General features: G+C 43.3%; 1 protein-coding gene across 3 annotated transcripts in view; it reads right to left on the bottom strand.

Moving 5' to 3' along the window:
- Positions 1-5,181: 5,181 nt before the first annotated feature.
- LOC117411207 (phospholipase B1, membrane-associated-like) overlaps positions 5,182-16,834 on the bottom strand; it is a 41,034-nt gene continuing 29,381 nt past the window's right edge. For all 3 annotated transcript variants that reach the window (XM_034018499.3, XM_059025593.1, XM_059025594.1), the window contains 18 exons: positions 16,570-16,674; positions 15,417-15,512; positions 15,104-15,175; positions 14,406-14,483; positions 14,115-14,175; positions 13,746-13,804; positions 12,826-12,893; positions 12,223-12,266; positions 11,781-11,880; positions 11,285-11,336; positions 10,445-10,525; positions 9,166-9,231; positions 8,731-8,825; positions 8,456-8,537; positions 8,100-8,204; positions 6,928-7,023; positions 6,280-6,354; positions 5,182-5,892 (listed from right to left, as the gene is read on the bottom strand). In XM_034018499.3, the coding sequence (XP_033874390.2) occupies positions 5,644-5,892; positions 6,280-6,354; positions 6,928-7,023; positions 8,100-8,204; positions 8,456-8,537; positions 8,731-8,825; positions 9,166-9,231; positions 10,445-10,525; positions 11,285-11,336; positions 11,781-11,880; positions 12,223-12,266; positions 12,826-12,893; positions 13,746-13,804; positions 14,115-14,175; positions 14,406-14,483; positions 15,104-15,175; positions 15,417-15,512; positions 16,570-16,674 (1,584 nt within the window). In that variant the 3' untranslated portion in view covers positions 5,182-5,643. The remainder of the gene's footprint in view (positions 5,893-6,279; positions 6,355-6,927; positions 7,024-8,099; positions 8,205-8,455; positions 8,538-8,730; positions 8,826-9,165; positions 9,232-10,444; positions 10,526-11,284; positions 11,337-11,780; positions 11,881-12,222; positions 12,267-12,825; positions 12,894-13,745; positions 13,805-14,114; positions 14,176-14,405; positions 14,484-15,103; positions 15,176-15,416; positions 15,513-16,569; positions 16,675-16,834) is intronic.

The following is a 16,834-nucleotide window of genomic DNA, read 5'->3' as shown; positions in this document are numbered from 1 at the left end:
GTGTTGATTTATTGGCATATGACTCCAAGTGGGTCTGAAGAGTTGGTTGAATTCCTTAGAGATTACTGTTCGCTAAGAGATAAGGACTGTCCATGAAGATTGATGATTGGAACTAATTGGGGCCTCCCATTGCTTTCAATGGGACAAAAATTGTATAAAAACCCTGGGCTGATCACACTGAGATGACCACAACCAAGACTCAGCTTTGCAGAGCCACGTGGTCCATCCTTTGCAGATCTCCAAAGGACAGTCCTTCTCTTTTGTTCACGCTACTCTTCCTTATAATAGGAGGTAAGCATATTAATGGTAATATTGTATCTTGCATGTATTGGTTATATTGCTATGAGGTTTTGAAACTATGTTTTAGTATTGAGAGTGTTATATTGAATGTGCTAAAACATAGTAGTGGGTGCTCGTAGGCTTTGTGCTTAGCCAGCCTGAGGGCTGCACTGAATACATATAATTGTATTATGTTATTGAAGTATTAAATGCTGAAGCTTGTAATAAACTTAGGATTGCTAATTATTGTTACATGTTTTGGGGTTTTAGTGGTATGCGCAAACTACTGAACCAATATTAAAGGCATTTTAATAAACCGAAGGAGCGCTGATGTTGCTCTGATTCGTAAAACTTCAAATAAATGAGTCTGCGTGATTTTCTTGATTAAATAAAAGGTTTTAAGGACACACCGCTCGTCCAGTGCTCGAACATAAACCACTAGGAGTTATAAACATCTCTGTCCTCCTTAACGTCTCCCCTGAGTTAAGAGTGTGTGCAGAGCAAATAATATAATAAAAGAGAACGTGAAAAGTGAAAACGTGACATTTCTCTGTTGGTTTGCCATGTAACATAGATTTGGAGGTTGAATAGTAAATACCAAGCAGTCCTATAAATACTGCCAACTATAGCTTGAAACCTCAGTTTGACCTCGGTAGAATGTCAGCTCTGGTTACGACGCTGCTACCACCCCCAGCCCCCCGCCCCGATTTCTTCACGGCTAATATCTCTAATAAACGGCTAATAAACATGCCAGCATTTTCCTATAATTATTTTTTAGAATTATTATTTATTTTAATGTCATATAGTTTTTCTTGCTGATACACCTAAATTAAAAGATCACTTAGCCGTTTATTGATATGTTGTTTTATTTTTTTCTCCCCATTATGTGAAAAAATGCGCCTTGCATTTAAAGTCTTATTATATTCCTTTTCCAGGGCTATTTGTTGGGGACAAACAGGTTATTAGGTTTAGTTAATAATAAAGTTGCCAGCCAGTGTATTTTTAAAAACGTTTCTTCTTTTATATTATAATAATACATATCCAACTATTATTGTCCTACAGAGTTGGCAGTTTTAAATTTACTGGTGTTTTATTCACAAATATATGAGTTTTATTCTGAAATAAAGCCACCTAGTTAATGTTTTTGGAATGAAGGTACATTTTTATTCGTAAAATTAATCTGATACAATTTAGAAGTAATTGTTTACTTGATACACATTTACTCAGTTTTATTACCACTTTTTGTTTGTCACAGGATTGATTTCCATGATGCAATGCATTTACACAGCAGGAGATGCTCTGCAATTGATTTGTAATGAGGAACCACTTCCATCAGATTCAGAAGATGACATCATTTCTGATGAAGATGTTAATGATGCTGAACTGGAACAAGCTTTGCAACCAGAGGAACCCTAGGTTGAATAAGTTGAAGCTGCATAGCCCACCAGTCATCCCTCCACAGAGAAGACAAGACGACCAATTTGGAATGTCGGGAAGGAAAATAACCATGCCACCATTCCTCCACCCTCCTCTGGGGAACATAAGATGAACATTGATGAAGAAGAGCCTGTCGGTCTATTCTTGCAGCTAGTGCATGAGGACTTCCTGCAGGATATGGTTTTTCAGTCCAACTTATATGCGATGCAGCACGGAAGTGCTAGTTTCAACCTCAATGACCCTGAACTCAAGACCTTTCTTGGAATAAACTTTGTTATGACTTACATCCGCTATGCACACGTAAGAATGTACTGGTCTGGGCAAGCATCAATACGCCAAAACCTCATTGCCAGAAGTATACCACTGCAACGATTTGAAGAAATCAGGAAGTTTTCATATCACAAATAATGATGACAAGCCAGACCTCGTCACTGATGGTCTCTGGAAGATCAAGTCTTTCCTAGACAAATTAGCTCCTAGACAAATTGATGTAGAAGAGCAAGTGTCTGTTGATGAGATGATGATCCCTTTCAAGGGAAGAACCACTCTGAAGCAATATATCAAAGGTAAACCCTACCCATGAGGCTACAAACTGTGGGTGATGACTGGTGTCTCAGGATAAGCCTATAAATATGAATTCTACCAAGGCAGTGGGGGTAATCATGCTCCAGTTGTCCTAGGTGTTGTGCCAGATGTTGTGGTTCGTTTGTGTGGGGACTTGCATTACAAAGAAGTGCAGAGCTTTGGCACAATTCGACGCAACCGGCTGATGGGATGTGAAAAGAAACTGACAGCTGAGAAAGAGTTGAAGAGGAGAGAGAGGGGATCTGTCAGCTTTGCCACTTCAAATGATAACATTACCATTGTTTGTTGGCAGGACAATGCTGTTGTACATGTGGCTTCCTCCTTCACAGGGGTCCAGCCTACTGATAAGGCAATAAGATGGTCTAAGAAAGATAAGGCAAAAGTGCAAATTGACCGGCCAAACTCCATGAAAATGTACAACCACCACATGGGAGGAGTGGATAAGATGGACCACCTCAATGCATTGTATTGTCAAACCACCCGTCGAAAGAGGGGGTACATGCACATTTTCTACCACTTTTAAAATCTGGCTGTTGTCAACGCGTGGATCATCCACAAGTGGAATGCTTCAACCAAACCACTTGACCTGCTTCACTTCAAGGCTTCAATTGCACATTCTCTGATCAACATGGGCAATGTAGAGAAATGAACAAGAGGTCGCCCCTCTGAAAACATAACACCACCCCCAATAAAGAGAAGAGCACCAGCCATGACAGTTGCGAGAGAAGTGCGATACCATGAAGCTGGCACTCACTGGCCAGAAAAAGACAGACAAAGAGAACAGATGTCATGACCCTGCATGCAAAAAGACCAGGTTCCGATGTGGGAAAGCAGAGTACATGTCTGCCCAACATGTATGGGACATTTCCACAAGTAAACAGGAGCAATTTTGGGTCTAGCACCTTTTTCAAGAGTGCAGCAGCAGTGTCCCACATGGGAATTAATTATTTTTCATGCACAGATTCTGGTTCCTGTTAATATAGTTGGCTATATTTCATTGGAGCAATTTTTAGGCTAAAGTACCTCCTTGCTCAGGGCTATAGGGGCAGTAGTATCTGCACCTGACATCTGACCACATGACCCTGTGGTCTGTAGTTCAGTTTCTTAATTACTAAGCTCACTGACATTTATGTAAATAGTTTATGTAATTAAATGTTACTAAAATACTGATTGTGGACGTGTTTTGTGCATAGAATGTAAGTATTTGTATAACTTTAATTGCACAGTGCCTTCAAATGAGGACATGAATAAATAATTAACCATATTATAGAATTTTATATTTTATATATATATATATATACAGTGCCTTGCAAAAGTATTCAGACCCCTGACCAATTCTCTCATATTACTAAATTACAAATGGTACATTGAAATTTCGTTCTGTTTGATATTTTATTTTAAAACACTGAAACTCAAAATCAATTATTTTAAGGTGACATTGGTTTTATGTTGGGAAAAAATTTTAAGAAAAATAAAAAACTGAAACATCTTGCTTGCATAAGTACTCAAGCCCCACACATTAATATTTGGTAGAGCCACCTTTCGCTGCAATAACAGCTTTAAGCCTTTTGGGGTAGGTATGTACCAGCTTTGCACACAGTGTCGGAGTGATTTTGGCCCATTCTTCTTGGCAGATTTGCTCCAGGTTGTTCAGGTTGGTTGGATGACGCTTGTGGACTGCAATTTTCAAATAGTGCCACAGATTCTCAATGGGATTGAGATCAGGACTTTGACTGGGCCACTGTAGGACATTCACCTTTTTGTTCTTGAGCCACTCCAATGTTGCTTTGGCCTTGTGCTTGGGATCATTGTCCTGCTGAAAGGTGAATTTCCTCCCAAGCTTCAGTTTTTTAGCGGACTGAAGCAGGTTCTCTTGCAGTATTTCCCTGTATTTTGAAGCATTCCCACAGCATGATGCTGCCACCACCATACTTCACTGTAGGGATGGTGTGTCTTGAGGCATGGGCAGTGTTAGGTTTGCGCCACACATAGCGCTTTGAGTTTTGGCCAAAAAGCTCTATCTTGGTCTCATCTGACCACAAAACCTTTTCCCACATCGCAGCTGGGTCACTCTCATGCTTTCTGGCAAACTCCAGACGTGCTTTCAGATGGTACTTTTTGAGTAACGGCTTCTTTCTTGCCACCCTCCCATACAGGCCAGTGTTATGCAGAGCTGGTGCACCATTACTCCACTCCCAGCCACTGAACTCTGTAGCTCCTTCAAAGTGATTGTTGGCCTCTCTGTGGCTTCTCTCACAAGTCTCCTTCTTGTTTGAGCGCTGTTTTGAGGGATGGCCTTTTCTTGGCAGTGCCTGGGTGGTGTGATGCAGCTTCCACTTCCTGATTATTGATCCAACTGTGCTCACTGGGGTATCCAAACACTTGGATATTATTTTGTACCCTTTCCCTAATCTATGCATTTGTATTACTTTATCTCTAACTTCTGTAGAATGCTTTTGGTCTTCATTTTCCTTCAGATTCACAGCCTGACTAATGATCCTTCAACAGTGGGGTTTTTATCCAGAAAATGTGACAGCAACTTTAATGGTTCACAGGTGGAGGCCAATGGTAAGGTAATTGTGTCCTCTTTAGGGCAATTTCTTTCATCGGTGTAAACTGGGAGCTTCCACAGACCATAAATTTTTTTTACCATTTAAAGATAATTTGTGCGTGACTGCATTATATAGAAACGGAGCAGATAATGTTTTAACAGGCTGTGTGTCGAGCACTAAGTGGAGCGCTGTGGTACTGGGATCTCATTGCTGGCTAAGGCTGCTGCACAGAACTGGGTTTCACTAACAGGCCGATCCCATTTTCTTGTTTGAATGCAACAGCCTTGTGGCAACTGATTGTGCAGCTTTATTAAAAAGCAAATCAGGGTGTCTTAAAACCACAGATTTATTTATATTTAAAAAAAAAAACAAAAAAAAACAAAAACAGTATTTAAGTCACTGACACAAAGCAGTTTAACATCACAGATAAAACACACACAACAGTAAGATTAAAGATCTCCAGTTATTCAATCTAATAACAGCCAAATACCTTTACGTGTTCTTGTGTAGGTTTGTATGTATCTTTGGTCTAACAGTTAATTAAAGACTTGAGTAAACTATGGCTCTTTGGCTTGTGATTGTATATCGTAGTTAGTCTAATAAACAGCATCAAATCTCGAAATCTATTATCGCTATTACCTTGATTAAAACAGCAGAAACAAATCTCTTTATGAATACAATCACAATCTCTGATACCATGTCTGAGATCACGTTTGGAAGTGTTACGGTCTTGGTATTTGTTAATATTAAAAGAATGTTCGAGTGGGGGGATGGGTAATCGAGGAGGGTCTCAGAAGGTGGTCTGTTTCATCTCCAGCTCCTTCTCCTTCTGCTTCAAGCTGACCTTCGCCTTCCAGCTCACCAAGAACCCGGCCAGCACAGCGCCAACCAGCAGCCCCACCGCTGCCGTCACTGCTGCAAGCCACTGTGGCACCGTGTCCACAGAGTCGACCGGCCCAACGTTTGGGGGGGGCGGGGACACGGCAGTGGGGTTTGCATCCGGGAAGCTGTTCATCTGCGTGAAGAAATAGGGCCTCTCCTGCAGCAGGAAAGAGACAGCCAGAGTTATAATGTATGTTTCTAAGTGTCCGGTGGCTCCCTCCAGGACTCTCTGCTGTGTCAGGAGGTCTCTAATACAAAAGAGTGCAAGAAAATGAAATACACGCTCATCTTCATCGGAAGTAACCACTGAACACTTAGATAGCAGTTTGGTAGCAGTTTTAAGTCACTATACACTATACTAACTATACTGGTTTAGAAATTCAGAATGTTTCCCCTTTTTATTTATTTTGTGCACTTAATGGGAGATATCCAGCAGATCTGAGACTTGTACACAGCAGTCAATGGAACTGCACGATAGGTATTTCTGCCAGTATTTTGTTAGCTTCAAGCACATGAATGAATAACAGCAGTGATCGTACACTACCTGGCTGGGGCACTTGAGCTTGCTGCGGTCATGAGTGAAGTTATTGAAGGTGTGCTTCTGTCCCACTGGCTCCAGCTGAAACAAAAAGGAACAGAGACATTCAGATTGGGTAGAATGAGAACACTGGGAAAGGGTCGGGAACATTGGAAAGCTGAACTATCACCGGGGGAGATACTATCGAGTGAGCAGCACATTTGTGGCAACATTTTTAGTGCAAAACACATTTTCCTGTGAGCACCTTGCAACAGTACGGCACCGGTAACTCTAAAGTATCTTTACCCTGTGGACCCCAGCTACTGTGCTGTGGCCCCAACAACTCTTCAACATGCCTTTACCATGCTGTGTGTCCCCCAGCCCCTGTCTAACATACTCAGTGGCCCCCATCCCCTGTGGTGTCTTGACCATGCTGTTTATCCCTGAGCCCCTGTCTTTGCCATGCTGTGCGGCTCCCAGCCCCTTTTCCTGCGGTGTGTGCCCCACAGCCTTTCTTTAAACATACTCAGTGGCCCCCATCCCCTGTGGCGTCTTGACCATGCTGTGTAGCCCTCAGCCCGTCTTTGCCATGCTGTGTGGCCCCCAGCCCCTTTTCCTGCACTGTGTGGCCCCCAGCCCCTGTCTTTGCCATGCTATGTGGCCCCCAGTCTTTACCATGTTGTTCCACAGTTCGATGCTCATCTCTGCCTGGCCCCTTTCTTTAAAGTGGAAACAGTCCACAGAGAAGAAATCAAGATCTGGCTTCCCGTCCTGAGGAGGGAAAAACAACTCCATCAGAGACACAGAACCCACTCCACCAGCAATGACAAGATGATAATGTGATTACAGGAGATCAACTACCATCACAAAACTCATGAAGTCATTTGACAAGCAAGTCAAACCAACTCAAACCAACTTAAGAATAGTGAAAGCATGGTAAAAAACAGAGAGGTATGGTTAAGCAAATTAAAAATAAGGCAAACCATGATAAATGCAGAGAATAACCAAGGGGAGAGTATGGGTCACAGAACTGTAGGAATAAACAACTGAAGTGCACTTCCTTGTCTTCAAATTAACCCTTTGCGGTCCTATGTTTGACCAGGTCCGACATTACAATTTTCCCTTTCCAGTCCGAAAAAAAAAGACGTAAAACACAGGTCTCTAGTCGTTTTTTCTCCGGAAAAAGCCGAGAAAACCATTCAATGGCCAAGTGAGACCAACAGGAGACGAGAGAAGCCGAAAAAAAAAGGGGCGGATCTGAGCAATACACATAGCCCCGGCACCACAGAGATAACACGGCCATAAACAAACAAGATAGCTGCTTCTGCATCCAGCGCTCAAAGAATATATCATGGACATTTGCAGAGCTTTTTGAGATGTTATAGTAATAAAATAATGACTTGGATCGCATTATTGAGGAGTTTGGTGATAAAACGAGTGATCAGGAGGTGATTTATCAGTATGCACGACTATGAAGAGGTATGTGAAAATACAGCGAACAAGGGGTGGGGCAGGGCTGGAGATGCAGTACTGAGTGTCCTGTTGATATGCAGTGCCTTTTAAACCTGTTTTACTGTGAAAAAAATACTTTTAAACAGCGCGTCTAAAATAAACTGTGCGTGTGAAAATAAATTGGACCTGACACTCCTGACACACGCTGAATAAATGGACCGCTAAGGGTTAAGAATTGGAATTTCCCTCTTCAGAAATCTGGCCAAAAACAGACACTTATGAGTCACACTGCTTAGTGCCACACAAGATACTGGTGTATGCAGTAAAAAGGGAGAGAGTGGGGAGTGAGATATTGAGGGAGGCAGTCAGTGATGGCCGATCACATCTTTACTCACAATCGTCAGGGGAATGATGGAGTTCCTGAAGAAGGGCTGTACCACCACAGTGAAGTCCTGTCTGCCATCGTAGCGCCCACTGCTCACCAGCCTCTCCGTCACCTCCTGCAGGAGAGATGGGGGGCAGGGGGGACAGGGAGCAGTCAATACAGAGACACTGGCTGGTTCTAAAATTAGAAACTTCTGCCACCTTATGAAACATGACTGCTGCATAGTGTAAACTAGCATGTACTACACTGGTGCTCTAAACTGGTTTTGGAAAATAATTTTAAAAAAAACACATTCAATGATAAACTAGATTCTTTGGTATACCATAAAATATTGTCAGTGTGGAGGTGTGCAAACCCCCCTCTCACCTGGTACTCCCGGTTGATCTTCTTGAGCTCACTCAGCTCCAGAGAATCCTCCCCAGGGACCAAGGAACAAGGGCACAGATTCCTGAGAGACAGGACACATTAGGGAGCGAGATAGTGAGGGATAGCATGAGGGAGTGATGGAATGAGCGGGTGTGGGAGGATGGTAGGGCATGAGAGAGGGCGGTAGCGAGTAAGGGAGAGAGTGGGTGAGGGAGTGAGCGATAGAGGAAGGTAGTGAGAGAGGTAGCGAGGGGGCAGTGTGCGTGTAGCCTCACGTTTGCAGCAGGGTGCAGCCTAGCGTGTTGCTCTTAATGCGCCTCAGTCCCTCAATCTGCAGCACCATTACCAGATTCACAAAGACACGTGGCACCTGAGAGAGAGAAAGACAATGCAATGAGGTGCTTAGGGAGGTGCTGGTAGCAGAAATATGTTTGAATTAATTAAAGGTGCCAGATACTGTTTAATTTTCAAAACCTTTATGCTTTACCAGTAAACCTTTAAACATTTTAACATACAGGGGATTTTGTCAAACAATCAAACCAATTCATTAAGAGCGCTGTTAGTTTTTTTTGACGTGGAAGGGAGGTAGCACTTCAAAACTGTTTAAAATCCAAACTATTAGAAATCTGGTTTGAATGCCCAGCAGGAGTCCTTGCAAACAGCCCTCTGGTGGTGTAACACAGGAGAACCGAGGGCAGGACCCAGCTTACCTCCCTGTAGAGAATGTCCAGACTGTCTTGTATGTACCTCATGTAGTTTTCCACAGAATAAGTTTCCTGAAAGAGAAAATGAACAGACATTTAGAAGGAGTAGGTGTGAACGGGAGAGAATAAATCTGAGCTGAAAATCTACCTCCCGACCAGGGTGCAAAGTAAGGTTGTTGGTATGCCGTTACAAGGATGGGCCGATTCGATGGTAGGACGGAACAGGAAGTCGGCCATCTTGGTGAAAGGACGTTGCTGTAAGACTGCTGAACGGCTCTAGTGTCATCAGCTGTGTTTGCGTACGGCAATAGGATAGTGTGTGGCGCCACACTGATCACAGAGAGAAGTTTAGCAGTACAAAGGGGACGCAGCTATGTGAGTACGGACCCTCACGCTGATGCTGACAAGCCGGACCGCTGCTTGTGTGTTTTGTTTTGTATTTGGTAGATGGAGACCACGAGAGCTCAAGCTACCAGCCAGCATTACCAACCAGAGCATCCACACTGCCACGTCAATACACTTAGATACAGCACCACAGAGCATGAACACCGGCACCCTGGACAATGTATTTATTGTTTTATTGTTAATCATTTGGGACCCCAAAGTATCAAGTCCCCAATACCGTTGATGATAGAGGGGATCCTTTGTGAAATAAAAACGGGACCATTGTAAATACAGCCTTTGTTTGGACATCAGATCATTCCTGCACCACTCACATCCTGACAGGAGGGCTGATTTCAACAAACTCAATTCACACGGGTTGTCCCCAAGATGAGTTAACCTGCTGTGCCACCGACAGCAGCCCCTCAAAACCTTCTTGAGGAGTTGAGGGGGAACACAGAAAGGGAAAAAGAGGGAGAGAGGAACAGAGACAGAGAGAAAGAGAGAGAGAGAGAGAGAAAGACAGGGTACATCGTTCTCAGAAGAATTAGGTGGGGGGGGGGGGGCATGATGAAAGTCTTTAAGATCTTATAAAGGAGTTGACGAAGTTAACCAGTACTTTACAAGCGGCACAGAAAGCAGGTCCTGAGAACACACCTGGAAATTAAACAGATAGTTAGTTCAGAGGGAAGGAGCCACTTTACACAGAGAGTGGTGAGGGTATGGAATGGTTTACCAAAGGTTACCAACCCTTGTTTTTGATGCTGAGTCATTGGGATCCTTGAAGACCCAACTTGACTGAGTTTTGAGATCAATCAGCTACCAGGACCCAGGCAAGCACTGAAGTGTCTCCTCGCGTTTATGAATTTTCTTCTGTTCTCATGTCATGTCCGATTGCTCTTACCCGGTCATTGCAGTAGTTGCACAGGTCGTTTCCTCCGATGAAGACAGTCACCAGCTTCCAGTCGTTCTGGAAATTCACGTCCTATGTACAGGGAGAGTACAGAGGGGTCAGAGTAAGCTGCATTTCACAGCACTATGCTTAAGCACTGTGTGTGGCAATTATTGCATTGCATGGTAATTATAGACTGCAAACTGTTACTGTAGAACAGTGAATTGAATGGCAGCATTGTTCTTATGGACTCTAATCCAAGCATGAGCTCACTCACAGCCAGGCAGGAACTCTGGTTGTCAGGTACAGCAATCTGCTGTACGTGTTTCACTGGGTGGAGGCTAGACACAGACCAGTGACCATGCACAAGCAGCTTAACTACTGAGCAAAAGAGACTCGTCTGCATTGATGGTTTCAGAGCATTATTAATATGTCATTGTAGATACAACTTGTTGTAATCCTTACTTGTTGCATCCTAGTTAATGTTGTATTTCAGTAGTATTATTTGCACTTACTGTAAACGATATTGTATTTAAATATTACTCTTGCCCTGTAACACCTGTATGTCGCCTTGAATAAAGGCATCTGCCAAATAAATAAAACAAAGATAAAATAAAAAATAGCAGAGGAAGTTTACAGTTTACATTCAGAGTTTGCATTTAGTGCCAGCTCTCAAATGCATTCACATAGTATCTTACTCTTTAAAAGGTTCCGATATGATTACAGTACACAACACTTTGCTATCATGCTTTTACACCGCATGCCATCGTTCGCCATAGTAAACTTTTATAAGTACTGGATCGCTAAAAGGGGCAGGTTCGTATCTGCTGGGGTCCAGCTGGAGAGACTCACCTGGCTGTCCCTGAGAGCCTGGACCAGCCTGTTGGCCTGATCTGGGATGTCACTGAGAAACCCAAGGGACAGAAGAAGAGCATCACAATGGGGGTAACATCACTGAATCCTCTCTGGAACACAGAGAGAGACAGGGAGGGAGGGAGAGAGAGGGGGGAAGGAGAGAGAGGGGGAAACAGACAGGCGAGGGGGAGAGGAGAGAGATAGGTTGAGATGGAGGGGGGAGAGAGAGGGGGAAACAGAGATGAGGGGAGAGAGATGAGGGAGAGAGAGAGAGAGAGAGAAAGAGAGAGAGAGAGGGGGGAGAGAGAGAGCCAGGGGGAGGGAAAGAGAACGAGCGAGATGGAGGAGAGGCAGGCTGGAAGATGGCATGCAAACGGACAGACAAAGGTAGACATGCATTTAAACAGACAGACAGGCCGACAGACAAATATTGAGACAGACAGAGAGAAAAGCAGACAGGCAGGCAGAGGGGCAAACACAAACAGAGACTCACATTGCCTTGGCTCCCCCAACGGCCATGTTGAAGCCACTGTTTCTTTTCCCTGTGCCCATCGAGAAGCCAATGAGAGAAGGGTTGAACTGCTTCAGGATGTCTGAGAACAGATTTGGGGGGGGGGGGGGGGGGCAGTAGACGTTTTATTGGATCTCGTTGAGAACACCTCTCTGGTTTGAATGTTTCTGAATATTGTTCTAAAAAATGTATAAATGTATAAATTATGCTGTAATGCCTTAATAATACACCTAACAGGATCTCTAGAGCTACTGTAATAAGTATACAAAACTACACAATTCTATTTGAGTACACTATAGGCTCCCTAAAGAATTAGGTGTGTAATGTAATGCACTATAATCGGTTTATCAGTCCAATTGCAGTAAAAATAAAATGAAATGATGTGAGTGTACTGGTCACAGTCTGGTGCCAGCTGAATACTCACTGGGCAGAGTGGTCACCGTATCCAGATTTTTGTTGCCGCCAATACTGAACAAGAGACAAGAGTAAACATGTCTGTTAGAGTAGACTGAGGGTGTGATCCACCGTTTCATCAGCAATGCCATTACCCTTACAGCAGTGTCTTACTGTAAAAGCACAACAAAGTGCAATAAAGCATAGCTGAAGCATGGGACAGCATAGTTAAGCATTGTGAAGCCCAGAAAGGTATGGCCAGCTATGGCAAATGTATAGTATACAGTAGCTAAGGGTGTAAATTGCATAATTATCGTGTACATTTACGGTGGTAAACCTTTAAAAAGGGTCTGGATGTACAAATTACATTTGCAAAGTAGCTTTCAATATTTAGTATATAAAATGAAAGTAGGACCATACACAAAGTAATATAATACAAAAAACACTGTTTGTAATAATAATAATAGAAGAAAAAGAAGAAGAAACATAGCACCTTTCATCAAAAAATGACCCCAAGAAATTTAAATAAACACAATACCAAGACCTTGAATCAGTACTGTACAGCCAGTATGATGTAATACTGTCATTGTGGGCCAGAGTAAAAACAAAACTAAGCCATGAACTCTGAACTCACCTCCAAGACAGCCCTCTCCACTCTGTCGGCAAGCTGAGCAGATTGTTTGCTTGAGCGCCAGAACCAGTCTGGGGGGTGGGGGTTGGGGAGGGGAGTGCAGAAGAGGTGTTTCAAATGACTGGTTTGAATACAAAATCTCTGCTGTGTGATGCCTGTTTCCATTACTCACATTTTGAGAGTTGAGTTTCACAGTGGGGAGGCTGGGCACAAACCAGTGCACATTGTAAGCATGCGTCTTAACCATTGAGCAAAAGAGTCGTGCTCGTCTGCATTCATGGCTTTAGAGCATTTAGCCATGCCTGTTACATGTAATCCTTCAATTAAATCTATGAGCTCATACAAAGACGTCCTCTCGTCGCATACAATCACTTAAACTGCATAACATTTGAAAACTAATTTGGGTCTCTAAATATCCAGGGACCTGGACAAATGCCACCCCCTCTCCCCCTCTTAGCCCTGCCTTAGTTGCGTGCGTCTGGTCTCAAGCTTGTGCCCAGCATTAGTACTGTTATAGCTCCTCTGTGTGATCTGGTCAGGTCTGAACTAAATATACAAGCATTCAGCGCAGTAATATTCTCACTCCACAGAAACTTTGAACCCCCACAATTACATTATAATTCCCATTCTAAATGGAACCTGTTATCAGCAGCTACATGATTTCAGAGAGTGTAAATCTCGCACTCAGAATGTCAATAATGAAGCATTTAAAATGTTTATACAAACAGATTCATATCTGAGTTTTGTCTGTTATTTATTTCAGTTTAATGAAATCAGATCATATGGTACAGCAAAAAAGAAAGACAATAATACCTGGGGCTAAAATCCACTATTTTGTTTATGTACTGGAATCTGCAGAAACCAGGTGTGATTGGCTGAGTGGGACTGTAATGAAAAGCAATGAACCCTCGACAGGTACTCACTGTAATCGAATCTCCCAGAGCCGCAACAACCTTCACATCCGCTGGACGCAGTTTGTGAACTGAGGAGAAAACACTGGATCAGTAAACCCAGACACTAACCTGTAGACCACACTGCCTCCCTCCCAGCACCTCTAACTACTACACCAGACTGCCTCCCTCCCAGCCCCTTAGCTCTAACCACTACACCACACTGCCTCCCTCCCAGTCCCTCAGCTGTAACCACTGGAACACACTGCCTCCCTCCCAGTCCAAGCTCTAACCCCTACACCAGAATGCCTCTCTTTCTCAGCTCTAACCACTACACCACACTGCCTCCCTCCCAGTCCCTCAGCTCTAACTACTAGCCCACAATGTCCCCCTGCTCCTCACCTGAAGTGGGGATGTTTTCGGACGGTGCTCTGTCAAGACAGGAGAGGTCACTGCCAAAGTTCTGAAAATAGCAAAAACAAGAATCAGTGTGGAGCTGCAGCATTGAGAAAAAGCCTGTCAGTAACATCGATCCCTGTCATGGCTGTGAGCTTTCAGTATGGATGACAACATATTAGGGTGAAGGTGTTTGAATGCATCAGGATTCTGTTAGGGGACAGCGAGACCAAACCTTCTTCCCACTCTCAAATCTGCAGCATTTCGGTTTTCAGATTGACCCAAGTGGAAGGTTACCTTGATTGGCGCCTGTGTGGGGACTGGTCCTGGGTACGAGTAGTTGCTGTTCTTGTAGGTTCTTAAGAAGGGGTCCGCCTGGAAAGACACAAGAACATCTTACATTTATAACTCTGTGTCCTCTGGTTTGGTTGGGGTTATCTTTGTCAAGTACCTTTAATATTTTAAAGACAGGTGCCCCTTAATTCTCCTTTCTTCTCACTAGATTCAGTTTTCTCAATATTCATACAGTAGCTCATTCCTTTAAACTCTGAGATTTGTCTGGTTTGCTGGACTCGTGCCAGGTCCACAGCTCAGCTCATACCATTACTCTTAGTAGACTGCTGTGAATTAACACTATCTATCTATCTATCACACAGTATCTTGGACACAGTAATGTTTTTAATGCTGTACTAAGCAGCTCCACTGCAGTATATTGCTACAAGTATTTCTAACTACAAATAAAGTCTAGAAAATTAACTTAAAGATCACAAGGTATTTGCAATTAAACTGTATTGCTAACAAAAGGTAAGAACAGTATTCTTTTGATCTGACTCTTTCTTCATTAGTGTGCATGTCCATTGATATTCTGTGGAGCTCTTGCACCTATTGAGAACTGTTAACTTGACTTGTATTTTGAAAGAGTGCAGTCACTTTGTGACATTGTTATTTTAAATGTGGACGCCAGGGGGAGCAAGGTGCTGTGGTAAATGGTTCACCTGTGTCGGGCAGCTCAGGCTGACAGCCGTGGTCAAGTTCTGGAAAGTAGACTTATTTCCGACGGGCTGCAGCTAAAACAGAGAGAGAGAGAGAGAGAGAGATTAGACGTGGAGACAATGTGATAAAGCATAGGTTTTCATTGTGAAGCCCAGAAAGGTATGGTAAAGTGTATTAAAAGGTATGTCAAACCATGGCAAAGTATAACAAAAGGAGAAGCATGGGCAAAACTGCAAAATTATCATGCAAAATGACTGGGGTAAACTTTCCCAAGGGTGCGGCACAAGAATTGGCTGGTATTCTGCAGAAACTCACCATATTGTTCCAGAGTGCACGTGCGATCTGAGACTGAGTCTTCTGACTAAGGTGGAAACAATCAGCAGTAAAGTATGAGCTATCTGGCCTCCCATCCTACAGAGAAAGAGAGAAATTCAGCCTGGGGACAACAACTCACCCCTTTCATTACATCATCCCGCTGCAAGAGAGGGATTTATCGATCAATTAATCAACCAATTTATTCAATATAAAGCCTTTCATAATGAACCACCATCACAAAGCACTTAACAACCCTCAATGTGAAAATACACTGGGATCTGCCGTGGTGAACCAGTAGAATTTATACTGGGAAGAACAAATTTAAATTGTTTACTGTTCCCTGAACAGGAAATTCACCCTGGCCGATTACCTCACTATAATTAAAAAACACAAAAACATAGATAGACCCTAACCAAATACCATAAACTGCTGATTGAAACAGGCAGACAGAAATTAAACTGAAAGTCCAGATAGTTCTGACTCTGTAACCAGTGCGACAGTGGAGTGATTGAATCAGAGACTGTACAAAATACAGAGAAAATTAGAGAAAATTAGTTTATCAAACTAGCAGAAAAAGGAGGTTTCTTGATTAAAGAAAAAATAAAAATGTTTTTGGTGGAAAAGAAAAGAGATAGCAGAAATCTCTGCACAGTACATTGTAACCTGCAGCCACCTCATCCAAAGAGTAGAGGCCTTTCAGTACTGATACTGTTATACTGTTATAAAAATGTTACATATTTCTGTACATTTACTACATTAACTTTGGCAATACTTGTATGATTTGCCATGCCAATAAAGACCAATTGAATTTGAGGGGGGTAAGAGAGAGAGACGGGGATGAGAAAGGGGGAGTAAGGTTAGAGAGAGAGAGAGAGAGAGAGAGAGAGAGAGAGAGAGAGAGAGAGAGAGAGAGAGAGGAATGAGAGAGGGGAAAGAAAAGAGAGCAGGAGGAGATGGCGAATTGGAGGGAGTGAGAAAGATTACGAGACAGTCACAGAGAGACTTAACGGTGCAAAATTTCAGAGCCAATTAAAAGCTGCTTCTTATGCAGACCTGTCCTAAAGGAAAGACAAAGGCAAAACTCTAAGACACCGAAGGAGGCACTAGCTTAGTTTCTTACAGTTTAACTGAAGTAGTGTGCAGTACCACTCACCGGCAGCAGGGGGATCTGCACCTCTCTGAAGAAGGGCTGTAGCACCACGGTGAAGTCATCCCGAGTGTCGTAGCGGCCTGACTCCACAAGCTCGCGGGTCACACGCTGCAGGAACACACAGCATATGAGTGTGATGGAGACAGAACAGCCCCCATCTATCCACTGAGCAGTGGTCAGCACCAACACTGGGGATACTGGCATAGAGACTATGAGCCTCAAGCCTGCCCTGGACTGGACTGGACTGGAGGGGCCTTTCTCTTGGGGG

Source organism: Acipenser ruthenus, chromosome 6, assembly GCF_902713425.1.
Source record: "Acipenser ruthenus chromosome 6, fAciRut3.2 maternal haplotype, whole genome shotgun sequence".
Taxonomy (NCBI): Eukaryota; Metazoa; Chordata; class Actinopteri; order Acipenseriformes; family Acipenseridae; genus Acipenser; species Acipenser ruthenus.
This window is presented reverse-complemented; position numbering and strand designations above follow the sequence as displayed.